Source organism: Vicugna pacos, chromosome 36, assembly GCF_048564905.1.
Source record: "Vicugna pacos chromosome 36, VicPac4, whole genome shotgun sequence".
Taxonomy (NCBI): Eukaryota; Metazoa; Chordata; class Mammalia; order Artiodactyla; family Camelidae; genus Vicugna; species Vicugna pacos.
The window spans coordinates 4,937,541-4,950,225 of NC_133022.1; the positions used below are offsets into that span (position 1 = coordinate 4,937,541).

The 12,685-nt window shown below is 45.7% G+C and overlaps 1 protein-coding gene across 1 annotated transcript; it reads left to right on the forward strand.

The window, feature by feature from the left end:
- The first annotated feature begins 1,090 nt into the window (after window positions 1–1,090).
- LOC140691661 (transport and Golgi organization protein 1 homolog) lies at window positions 1,091–11,709 on the forward strand. Its single transcript, XM_072955525.1, has 14 exons — window positions 1,091–1,131; window positions 1,615–1,689; window positions 1,775–1,885; window positions 3,523–3,595; window positions 5,620–5,755; window positions 7,124–7,222; window positions 8,080–8,140; window positions 8,253–8,288; window positions 8,363–8,430; window positions 8,552–8,646; window positions 9,813–9,883; window positions 10,852–11,014; window positions 11,534–11,607; window positions 11,698–11,709. Exons 2-14 carry the CDS (start codon window positions 1,660–1,662, stop codon window positions 11,707–11,709), a joined length of 1,029 nt encoding a protein of 342 aa, XP_072811626.1. The 5' UTR covers window positions 1,091–1,131; window positions 1,615–1,659.
- Window positions 11,710–12,685: the final 976 nt, after the last annotated feature.

Here is a 12,685-nt window from a genome sequence, read left to right on the forward strand (position 1 = left end):
AATGAGGACTTAATGGAATGTGTGATCCAGCCTGAGGATGATGCTTTCTGTGCAGGCTTCACAGGATCTGCTGACTGAGTGGGGCTGTGTGTGGTGGACAGGGTGGCTGCCTGATGCTCAGTAGGCCCTCGAGGGCTGGTGTTGGTGACAGTGGATGCACAAGTGCTGGTGCTGAGAAGAGGATTCTTAGCATCAGAGCGTCCCCGCTGAGCAGAGAGAAGACACGTGTGCACTGTGCAGTCAGATGAGGGAATTAGATGCCCAAGAGAGGAGGCTGGTTCTGACGGCCGCGTTCTAGAGCGTCACATGTGGAGTCACCTGTGACCGGCTGCTTTATGTGTGCTTTTTTCCTGAAGCAGTGATGGGAGCATTCTCATCCTGGCGATGGAAAACTTGTCATTTAGGGACTGTGTGTTACCAGGTCCTCCAGTGACTAGGTGGGGAAGCCCACATGGTATCAAAGTGTTTAATTCCAGTGACCTTGTCCTCCAGGGCCCCCAGCGTGGTTTTCATGAAATACGATCTGACAGGCAGCAGGACAACACTGGGGGCCTGTGCGGGCCCAGTCAGGCGACATGTTGAACTTGCCTTCTGTGGTGCTGCAGATAGGGCCTGGCTGTGCAGTGAACCTGCGTGGGATGAGGGTTCTTTTTTTTTCTTTTCTTTTAAGCAGGGTCATGTTTACTTAGGAGGAGAGAATGTTAAGAGGACAGGATGCTTGGTTTTTCTTTTTCATCTCTGGTGATGTCAGAAGTATTTGAATGATTGAATTTTCTAAGAATGGTGCTTAACTTATAGCCAGGAGAGAATTTAGGAGAAGACTTTTTATTGTGTTTCTGCATCTTTGAAAAAAATTGAACTAGGAAGCTCAGCAATCTCACATTTAGAATGCCACTAAGATTTGCTTCCTTTAGGCACAGTAGTAAAGTTACAAAGTTAATTACACTCATAGTGCCAGCCAGAGAGATGTCTCTGCTGCTAATAAATTGGGATAATTGTATTTTACTGGGTTTTCCTGCCAAAATGCTTTACCTCCTTTTAGTTACTTTAAAGCAGATGACTGAGAAGATCAAGAAATTTGAGAAAGAAAACAAAGAACTTGAAGAAAATGTATCCTCTTGGGAGCAGAAGGTATCATTGTCCTTTTGATTTTTTTTGTGTGTGTGTGACTTCACCTTCAGTTCCTTCCCCCTTCTGGCAGTTCAGTTCTTGGCTCTCTTTTCTTTCATCCTTAACTGTCCTGTTCCGTATGTTCTATAAGAGGTCTAGATTCAAAGCAAAGCAAGTGTCCTAGATAAAAACAAAACAAAACAAAACAAATTTCTTCTGTAGAGCACAGGGAACTCTACTTGTTATCTTGAAATGTATAATGAAAAAGAATGTGAAGACAAGCATAGGTATATATATATATGTGACTGAAAGACATTATGCTGTACACCAGAAAATTGACACATTGTAACTGACTATATTTCAGAAAAAAAATAAACTAAGCAAATGTCGTAGATGTAAAGCACCACTTGCTGTATTAGTGGAAGGGGTCACACACAAGATAGGTTCGGCTAGCAGAGTAATTAGTATTTGTAATTCTGTTTCCTTCATTACGTATTTGCATAGACCAACAACGCAAAGAAATGCTTAGAGGCCATTAGGCAAAAGAAGATGCTCTCTGAGGAAGCAGTGAAGTTTAAGGTACAAGCCTCTTCTTCTAGATTACATTCTGAAAACAGAATTGAAAGTAATAAGTAATTGTTACTAATTCAATGTTTCATTGAAGGAGAACTTGAAAATCATTAAGAGGAAGAGTGAGTATTTGAACGACATCATTCAGATTGCTCGAGCTAAGCTGCAGGCAGCGAGGGACCAGAACGCCAAGAGCCCACACTTGGTAAGAGCTTGGCTGCCACATTGACCACAGCTGGGCGAGATGCGTGCTCCCACTCCTCCTGTTTTTTGGCCACAGCAGTGTGTGAGAGCCCAGGAGCAGAACCTCCCTGTGAACAATGACCCAGAATTTCATGGACTAAAGCCTCTGTGACTTTTCCTATTTTGGAGACTAGGAAATATGTCTTATTTTCACAACCTAGAGAGTTTTCTCACCACTCACACTGCCCTCCAAGATACATGGAAAATGCCAGGAAATACCTGAGAGGTGAAGGAAGTTACTAGCTGAGTTGTACAGCCCCTTGCCCTGTTGATGTTAAACAGAGAATTTTCCACATGAATTTGGGTAAACTTTGTTTACATTTCACTAGGGATGCTCATTTGTGAGCTCTTTGACATGAGCAGTTTCCCACCCTTGCTTCCCCTTGTCGTCCAGTCATGCCCTCCATTGTCCAGTGAGGAGGAAGTCTGTGGAGGTGAGGAAATATCTGTGCCTGGAGGTCTCTTCTTTCCACATTTCTTCATGGGTTTGACATCTGTCCTGGGCCCAGCCTGGATCAGCTGCCATCACAGGAAACTTAGGGGCGGCTGTGGGAACTGGCTGAGAAGAGACAGGACTCCAAAAGGGTTGAAGAGAAGCAAGTGCCCATCAGAACAAACCAAGACTTGCTGGAAGAGCTTGGCAGGCTGGCAGTGGAAGAGGACCCGCTGAGGAAGGAAATGCAAGATGCAGGGTGTCAGAACGTGCTGCTAGGACGCCTGGTGCTAGAACTCGAAGGAGAGGCCCTGTCTGCTGTAAACTCTCAAACGGAGCACTGTCTTCAGCCCCAAACTGAAACTCAGGGAAAGTCCCAGATGCTTTCAAGCATGTGTAAGGGAACGTATGACACTTGCTTTCTTTATAAAACTTGAATGTTCAGAATCATTTCGCTGCCTTAATATCTTCTGGAGAGAATGCTCACCAAAGTCTTTGGAAGTGCACCAGGGCTAATATATTTATTTTCTATGGTTTGTTTTGCAGTTAACAAAATACTTTGTTTTTGGGAAAAAAGTTACACTTTTTAAGCATATCACCCTGAGTTTTCATTGAAATCATAATACATGCTTTAATTCTGTACTGTGTGAAGATACTGGAAAAAAGAACGTCTCCAGAGACCTTGAAATTTGCTGTTTCAATGAACACTTCAGGAATCTGAGGTAAATTCCTCCAGTTGCAGCAGGATTTCCACTGTACACATGAGCTTTCACAAGGAACAACAATCTCATGCCTTAGAAGATTAAATGTTGATGTCTATTCAAGTTACTTTTCTTGGGATTTAGTCATCAATGAGAGAGTTTTAGGTTGAAATTGCTCTTAATAAATCTCTTGTCTGTGAAGCCACAGTGAAATCTGAAGAAATGCATGTGCAGGAGGATGTTCAGCTCAGCAGCAAGAAGAGAGTAAGAGATGTTACTCAACCCCAGAGGTACTTAACTCAAGAGAACTGAGCATCACTGTGTCAGTGTCTAATTGTGCTGTGACACACATAAAGCAGATGGCCCATCTTAGCTGATTCCAAGTGTACGATCCTCTCACGTTAAGTACGTTCACGTTGCTGTGGAGCAGTACTTCTTGAACGTCTTTTCTCACATGTCTTGCAGCCACGTGTTTTGAAGACCAGATCTGAGGATACGATGCAGAGAGCCGAGACAACTGAGGACTGCAGCCTGGAAGGTATGTTGCTTGTTGGGAAGAAAACCTCATATGCAGGCTTCCTGGGAGATGTTATGGCTTCAGTTCTAGACCCCTAGAATCAAGTTAATATCATAGTAAAGAGAATCAAATGTACACTATACTGTAGTCTATTAAGTGAGCAACACCACTGTGTCTAAAACCCCCAATGTTCGTAACTTAATGAAAATATACTTTATTACTAAAAGCTACTAGCCATCATCTGAGCCTCCAGTGAGGTGTTATCTTTTTGTTGGTGGATGGTCTTTTTTTTAAACTTTTTTTTTTATTGAGTTACAGTCATTTTGGTGGATGGTCTGGAATTGATAATGACTGCTGACCGATCATTGTGGTGGTTGCTGAAGATTGGTGTGGCTTTTTGCAATTTCTTAAAGTAAGACCACAATGAAGTTTGTCACAGGATTAACTCTCCCTTTCAGGAGCAAGTCCTCTGTAGCAGGAAGTGCTATTTGATACATTTTACACACAGGAGGACTTCTTTACAAATTGGAATCAATCCTCTCAAACCCTGTGGTAGTTTCTCAGCTAAGTTTGTGCACTCTTATGAGTCCTTTGTTATTTCAACCTTCTTCATGGCATCTTCACCAGTAGAGTCCATCTCAAGAAAACAACTTCTTTGCTCGTGCATAAGAAACAGCTCCTCATTCATGCACATTTATCATGAGACTGCAGCCATTCAGTCACGTCTTCAGGCTCCACTTCTAACTCTAGTTCTCCTGCTGTTTTCAGCACATCTGCAGTTCCTTCCTGCACTGAAGTCTTGAGCCCCTCAAAGTCACACATCAAGATTGGAATCAATTCCGTCCAAACCCTGGTTGTTGATATTTTGACTTCTTCTCATGAATCATGAATGTTCTTAATGGCACCTAAAATGCTGAATCCTTTCCAGAAAGTTTTCCATTTATTTACCCAGACCCATCAGTCGTATCACTGTCTGTGGCAGCTAAAGCCTTCCAAAATGTATTTTAAATAAGACTTGAAAGTCATAATTACTCCTGATCCATGGGCTCCAGAATGGATGTCATATTAAGCATGGAAACAGCACTCATCTCATATGTCTCCATCAGAGCTCATGGGTGACCCTGTGCATTGTCCATGAGCAGTAATATTTTGAAAGAATTTTTTTTCTGAGTATTAGTTCTCAACAGTGGGCTAAAATATTCATGTTGTAGACAGATGTGCTGTCATCCAGGCTTTATTCCATTTATAGAGCACAGATAGATTTCCCATGATTCTCATGGGACAGAGGATTTTCAGAATGTTAAATGAGCATTGGCTTCAACTTTACAACCATCAGCTGCATTAGCCCCTAACAAGAAAATCAGCCTGTCCATTGAAGCTTTGATGCCAGGCACTGACTTCTCCTCTCCAGCTATGAAAGTGCTGGATGGCTTCCCCTTGCAGTTCTCTGCATTGAAAATCTGTTGTTTAGTGTATCCACCTTCATTATTAGCTGTCTTAGCTTCATCTCCTAGAGAACGTGCAGCAGCTTCTGGTTTAGCTCTTCCTGCTTTACCTTGCACAGGTATGCAGTGGAGATGGAATCTTGCCTTAAACTTCATGGACCAATCCCTGCTGGCTTCAGAGTTTCCTTTTGTAGCCTCTTCATCTCTCAGGCTTGCAGAATTGCTGAGAATTAAGGACTTCCACTGGCTTAGGCTTTGCCTTAAAACAATGTCATGCCTATTTTAATGAAAATGATAAAGAATGAAGTATTTCAAGAATTACCAAAATGTGACACAGAGATAAGAAATGAGCAAATGCTGTCAGAAAAAATAGTCACCAATAAAATTGCTGGACTCAGGGTTGCTACAGGTCTTCAATTTGTTTTAAAAAATGCATTATTGGGAAGGACAATAAAGTGAGACACACCTATAGTAGACATGAGTTTACACTGGGAAGGTAAAAAATGGGTTCCTGCATTCAGGATTCTCTCCTTTCTCCACTGCCCAGCACAGCCAAGCTGTTGAGTGCACATACATAGACAAACTGTCTCATGTTCACAGAACTTGAAAAGAAAATGCAAGACCACCATGCCACATCGGGATCTGTGACAGGAGAGGAAGCCAATTTCCAGAGGCTGGAGCAGAGAATATGTTTCCCTAACAATATTTCTGGACAGACAGACGGGCACATTGAAGAGTAAGATGTTCCCATGTTAATTATGACAAATGTGTGAATGAATGTGTGAAATCACGTAGATATTATATTTCAGAATACTTAACCACCATATTTCCTTTACCACATTCAGCCAGCACAGATTTGTGTTTCCTTTTCTGCCTTGATTTCTGTAACCTGCTGCTTCTGTTCATTCTGACTGGTTACCAGAGTTCTTGTTGTATTTAGTTTGAGATCTTAGCGGGTTCTTGGGCCAGATTTAGTCACTTCATTATCTAGATCCCCCAGATCCATTTTCATTGTCCTTAGGTTTCAACTGCATCATGCTGTCATGACCTGCCATGTGTCTATCATTTTTACTGAACTCTAGATATGGGGTAGAAAATAGAGAAAAGTTGAGGCCTGGTGTGAGGTTAATTTGCTGCAGAGAAGGTGGGCGTGACAGCTGGCAGGTGATCAGGGTACCAGCAGTGCTACATCCTGTTAACCCAGTTAGCAGCTGAGATCAGTCAGTGCAGCCAGCCCTCCTGAGGCCAGTGTGTCTGCTGTCCAGCTTTATTCCTGGCATGTAGCTCTCATGGATCCCAGCTAAGGCCTGCAGGTGTCACTAGGGATTGCCTGTGCTGACAGGCTGCGAGCTCCAGCCATCTGACTGTGATGCCCATGTTGGGGGGGGGGCACCAGCTGCCGGGCTGCTCTGCATCTCAGTGGCTTCCCCTGCAGTTAACAGGTGACCCTCGGGGAAGGTGGACCCAGTCCTCAGCTTCCTTTTCCCATCTTGGCCTCATGTTCCTTCCTGGCTTGTTAGCAATTTGGTACATTTGAGCATGGATTTCATAATTTGTACAGAGTTCCTGTCATTCTCAGGGAGAGGTCATGGACATCACACCCACTAGCCCACATTCAAAACCAAACATTTTCTCATATTCCCTGAAAAACCAGGTTTGCCCCAAGCTTTGACTGAAATCAGGGCTCTCTGTGGGAGAAATCAAACAAGTCATGAACGCTTGCTTCACCCTAATGTGTTTGGTAGTGAAGACTTGGTCAGACCCTGAGTCCCACATTGAAACGTGAACTCACGCTGTCCTCCTCACAGGAGCCTGAGCCAAGGAGGGGCACAGAGTGCACCTCATGTGGGCTTTTCCTGTGTGTTTACTTTATGCACAGATTAGAATAGGTGTGGGGACGCTGAAGGGAAGGCCAGATACCAAACACTTGCCAGAGGCCTGAGTGTAGCTTTTTCATATGTATTAGTGGGGGCCTTTAATTCTTTCCTCTGTATCTGTCAGTCTGAGCACTTATGGGGAAGGGCAAAAGGAACATTGAATTGTTCCCCTCCAATTTCTGGGAGGGAAACTGGCAGAATTTTGCAGAGTTTCTTTCCCCTCTCAGGAAGGTGGACATGAAAGGATGTGAGCTGGTGGAGAAGCAGCAGCTATTGGCAGCAGAGGAGAAGGCAAAACTGGCTGAAGATGAGACACGACAATACAAGTGAGTTCAGCTCCTGTGCACCTGCGGTGCTGACACCACTGTTGGGTTTTTAAAAACTTTTCTAAAATGTTCAGGCACAATATCACACACAGACCAAAACACATGTTTAGAAGAGATTTGTATAGATACTTCACACAGAAGAAAAAATGTTAAGTTTTACACATGTTAAATTAAAGGTTTAACTTTAAAAAGTATTAAGTTACTAAGAATTTCCTGGTCTCAATGCTGGGCAGACTGAGTGAGTGGAAAGACAGTTCACAGAGATGTTTCTGAAGGTGCTATAAATTGTTCTCAACCTGAGGTAAGCAGTTTGGTGTAGCATCAGTTGGACCAATAAATATGACCATGTCACTGGAGAGACCCACTTGTAAGCCTGAGAAATAGGATAAGGATGTAAGGAAAAGAAGATTCAAGGTTTATGATGAAAGATGCTCAACACAGGATAAGTGAGGGAAGTGTTGAGAACGGGAAAGGAAATTGTGTCAGCGCAGAACCTGGCAGACGTAAAATAATAGTGACTAAGGAGTGACTGCAGTGATAGCTTTGAACCTGATGTGCTTCTACAGCCGTGTGCAGTGTGTCTTGTGTGGTGATACTGTGTGAGAGTGTGCAGTGCAGATAACGTGAGATACTGTGTGTGAGTGTGCAGTGTGTCTTGTGTGGTGAGATGATGTGTGGAGTGTGCATTGCAGATAACGTGATGAGATACTGTGTGTGAGTGTGTGAGTGTGCAGTGTGTCTTGTACGTTTAGATAATGTATGTGAGTGTGCAGTGCAGATAACATGGACTGGAGCAAGTTATTTAACAGCATGCCCAGCATTGTGTTTTCTCTGATGAAACAATTTGTAACTCGTAGGAGAAGGCTTGAAGAATGTCACAGGCAGATGCAGGGAGCAGACATCGCCTTGAGACTCCAGGTAACCTGCCTTCCTCCTGACACACGGAGTCCTCAGCACCTGAAGCAGATGGTTACTGTGGGCCTGAGAACCCCTTGCCATGGGGTGTTTCTTGATGTGTTGACTTTTTCAGATCACTCGTGCCAAGAAGAAGTCCCAAGACAACTGGGTAAGAATTTGTTTCCTTCCTTCCCTTTGTGCACAGTCTGCCACGGCTGAACATCGATGTGTTTTCCCCCACAGATCAGGGCTCGGGAGCTGGAGAGGGAAAACACTGAGCTTAGAAGGGAGGCCGCCCACCTGAAACAGAGGTACAGAATTTTCACACATTTTTAAGGGTGTTCTGAGATTTTTAAGGATTGGCTGTTTTGTGTCTAGAAGAGGAATTGATGATGTAATTCTCATTGAAGCCATTCTTTCTGTGTCTTTAAGATTGGATGCAATCTGCATACAGAGGCAGGCAGAGAAGTACATGAGGCAGGAGCCCACCCCAGGAGGACCGTACAGGCTGCATCCTTCCCTGAGACGTAAGGAGCACACTGTGAACTGCAGCAGCTTCATTTCTGCTGCAAAAGCCTCCAAGTGGGCTTCTTGTCCCCGCGGGTGATTGCTGGGTTTCCTGGACACCACACCACACACTCACCACAGGGGGCAGGTTCTCAGCTGGGTGACAAGATGTTTTCTTCACGTGCTGCCAGCCAGCAGGGCTCTGTCTCCTGTGAGCAGTGGAGCTCATGCCCCTCCAGGGACTGTGGGCCACCCTCCAGGCCCTTGGTTGGCTGGCATGGCTGCTTTCTGTGCACTAGAAGACATGAGTGTCTGCACTCTCTTCTAGCCTGGACACAGTGTTGAAGGCTGCTTTCTCCTTGTAGTTGAGAAAAATAACATGCACAGAGTTTTGGAATGAAGGCAGTATGTCCTGATGAGAAAAAATTTTTCTTCATTTGCTTTGGTGGATAAATATTCTATTCAAGATCTGCTTTAAGACAGCAGGCATTTCTTTACTAATTATGCAGGTCCCTTCGTTCTTATAAGAAATGTTGCACGGTGACCTAGAGTAGCCCGCTAGGAAGTGACATGACTACATAGTCTCCCTCTTCTAGAGTCACACGTGTAACTCTAAAGTCTTCCAACAGGTTCTCCGTGTAATTCACCGTTCTTCTGCTGATTATTACAATATTAGTCTTTCTAAGGCTACTTGTTTCATAAATGTTTACATAACACGCAGTCACTTGTACAAGACATGTCCTATCGGACGAGGATTGTAACAGCTTACCAGCGGGCTGAGGAGGGAGAGGTGCAGCTCATGGTCAGGGGTTGTTATGCTGTTCCTATGAAAGACACTTCTCACTTTAATAGGTAATATGCAGAGACTGGTTTCCCCTGAACTGCATTGTGAGCCACCTGTGTTAGTGTTGATTTCCAGGGATCTGAGCCCTGAGCTCCCATCCAGGGTGATTAGCTATGAAAACACCTGAACCAGGGCTCTGTGGTGTCCTCATCACGGGTCAGGGGTCCAGCCTCTCCTCGTCCTCGGGGTCACCTGAGACATGAGGGGGACCTGCGGCCTCTGTGCGGAGCCCGGGGCGCGGGCAGGAGTGACAGCTCCTGGGGAAGGGCATGGATGGCTCGTGCTTCCCCCCACGGCCTCTGTCAGAGAGGACCCGCCCTCAGCGCTGTTCTCCCTTTACAGCCTCAGGGCCTGGTGGTGCCCCTGTGAGGAACGGCAGCGACTTCCGTGCTCAGGAGGCCGAGGAGACACAAGTAAGTGATTTGTTTCCAGTTGTGTCGCAGTGATCACTTTGTGTTGGGATTTGATCTCTGGAGATATCTGCTGTCTTTCCAATCGCCCTCTCCTGCCTTGCATCTGGATTGTGTGTTCCGTGATGGGTCTGCTGTGTCATTTACTTTTCAAAAGCAAACTCTTTGCTGGATCTTCCCCAAGGTCTCAACACACAGCTGGTCATCTTTGGTGGAAACTTTCATGTTTTTATAAAAGTAGGAAAAACACTCTAAATAGTTACATGAATTCTCTACTGGAGAGCCAAAGCAGTCTCCCTGAGAAAGAAAAACACAGTGGGGGCACGACTACTCTGGATTTCAAGCTGTATCCTAAAACTATAGTTATCAGAACTGGCATGAAAACAGACTCAACACCAATGTAACACGCTCAAGAGCCCAGAAATACACCCACGCAAATACAGTCAATTGACATTTGACAAGGGAGCCAACAGTACTAAATGGAGAAAAGGCAGTGTCTGAAATAAATGGTGCTGGGAAAATAGGATGCTCCCATGTAAAAGGCTTAAATCCCTGTCACATGCTCCTCAAGGGGGTTGACTTGAAATGAATTAAAGACTTAAAGGTAATACCTAAAACCACCATCCTCTCTCATTCTCTCTGCTTATAATATACAAACAAAGGGCTTTTGTGCTGGTGAAGGGCTGAGTGGAGAGTGGCACTGGGGGTAGAAGCATGCTTGTCTCTGTGATGCCCCAGGACTAGTCCCTTTCCTCCCTACATTTCCAGACACTGGCAGTGGCTTACTGCTGGGCCTAAAACTTCCATAAGCTCGCACGGCGACACAGGAGAGTAGAGATTTCTGGCATTGATGCTGTTCTTTAGAACCCTGGTGCATTTGAAGGTGTTGGGGACTATTCCTGTTCCAGTTGGTGTTTCTCTCTTTTCCAATAATACTGATATATTTAAAAACTGCATCTCTTGTTCTGCAGGACTATGGGCCTAGAAGAGGCCCCAGAACTATCCCAGCACCATGGGAAGATTTCTACCCCTGGGGATGTCCACCAGAACCATTCATTAGATACAGGCCACTGGCACCTAGAAGACCCACGTGCCTTCTAGGACCTTATCCACAACCTATATCTCCAGTCATTGGTAAGATGAAAGCGTATGTCTGTTTTCTGGTTGAGTCTCTGCAGAAGAATGGAAGATGCCAAGCCAAGAATTTCCAATGCCTGGGAAAATCAGACTGAGTAAATGGTAATGTTCTTTTAGGTAATTAGGATACACATTTATTTCATAGCCCATGTCATTTCCCAATCATGACCTAGAAAGGAGGATTATCTTGCAGAGAAAAGAAGGTCTGACAGAAGACAAAAACTTCACTACTACATATCTTCAACATACACCATGATATGGGCTCTCTGAGGGATGAAGCACCGATAATGAATTCTGCAACTAATTTAAGCCGTGAACTTGCACAGCTGATGATAAGTCACAAAACACAAAAGTAGAGAAATATGGCCTCTTCCTGAAGAGTCAGGAGACCTGCATTCCTATATTTGTGATGTGGGGACGAGTGGGATACGGGGAAAGAAGGCTCAAAGGTTTAGTGTCGCTTCAGAAAAGTCTTCAAAGGCGAGCCTAATCCACAATCCCTTCTGTGGTTTTCAGCCCATGCAAGACCTGGCGTGGCCCTGGCATTGGCCAGCAGCTCCTACCCGCATGCGGTGGCCCAAGATGCCCAGGTAAGTGGGGTGGTCATGCTCCGTTGGACATCATCCTGGGAAAGGTGAGCTTCCTGTTTTCCCGGAAGCCATTCATGCCATCGTCTCCAGAATGTCTTGTGAAGTCTCTGGCATGTCGTACACTTTCAAATTCAGTCTCCCCAGGGGCCAGTGGGCTGCTTGTCCCTGGAGCCCGTCACCTTGGCTGGTGCCTGCAGAAGCCATGAGGGAGTGCTCAGAAGACGAGGACCGCAGAATTTGGCTGTGGGTTTGTTGAGATAGCATGCGGAGGGTGAGCCCTCACTCCACACTGGCTTCTCCTGGCTCTGCTGACTCCTTCCTGCCGACCTGCACCTGGGATTGCTCCTGGGTCACTGAGGCAGAGTCCTGTGTCGTCACTCGTTTGACTTGTTTCCTTGCTGAGGCCAGGTGATTCTCCTGTTTAGCATGGCCATTGAAATGCTCGTAACTGAGAAAGGGGCAAAGCCCTACCTCCAGCTTTGTCCTGTGTGCTTTGTGCAGCTTTGAGTCTACCTGTTTGGTGTGGGGTAAATGTCAGAACCCGTGACCGTCTGTTCTCGGGACGGAGATGTGCCTGGCCCGCTGCGTCCAGTTGTACTCTGGGTAGATGTTGCTTTTGTAGTAAGAAATAGAGGCTTGAATGGAAAGAGCCCGCAGTGAAGAGGCCTACTTCCCTGCAGGGGAATTGCGACGCGCAGCAGCATCTTCCCATCATGCTCCCCACAGCTGAGCTGGGTCGGGCATGCCCGGGAAGCTGTCAGAGCTGCTCCTGTGCGTCAGCATGACAGGTCACGGGATTTGGCGCATGGGCTAGTAGGGTCCATTTGGTGTCAGTTGTGGGATCCAGACATCCCACTTGAGTTTGCTGAAGGACACAAGTAGTGCGCGCTTCGTAGCGCACTGAAAACCCAGACGTCCCTGAGGATAGCGGTGATTGTAGCGGAGCCTGACTACCACCCGTGGGCAGCGTTGTCCCCTCAGGAGCACTTGGGCAGCTCCCCCGCAGGACTCCGGGGTGCCCAGCTCCCCAGTGCACGTTGCGCCCAGGGGAAGCCCCTGCAGGTAGGAGGAGATTACT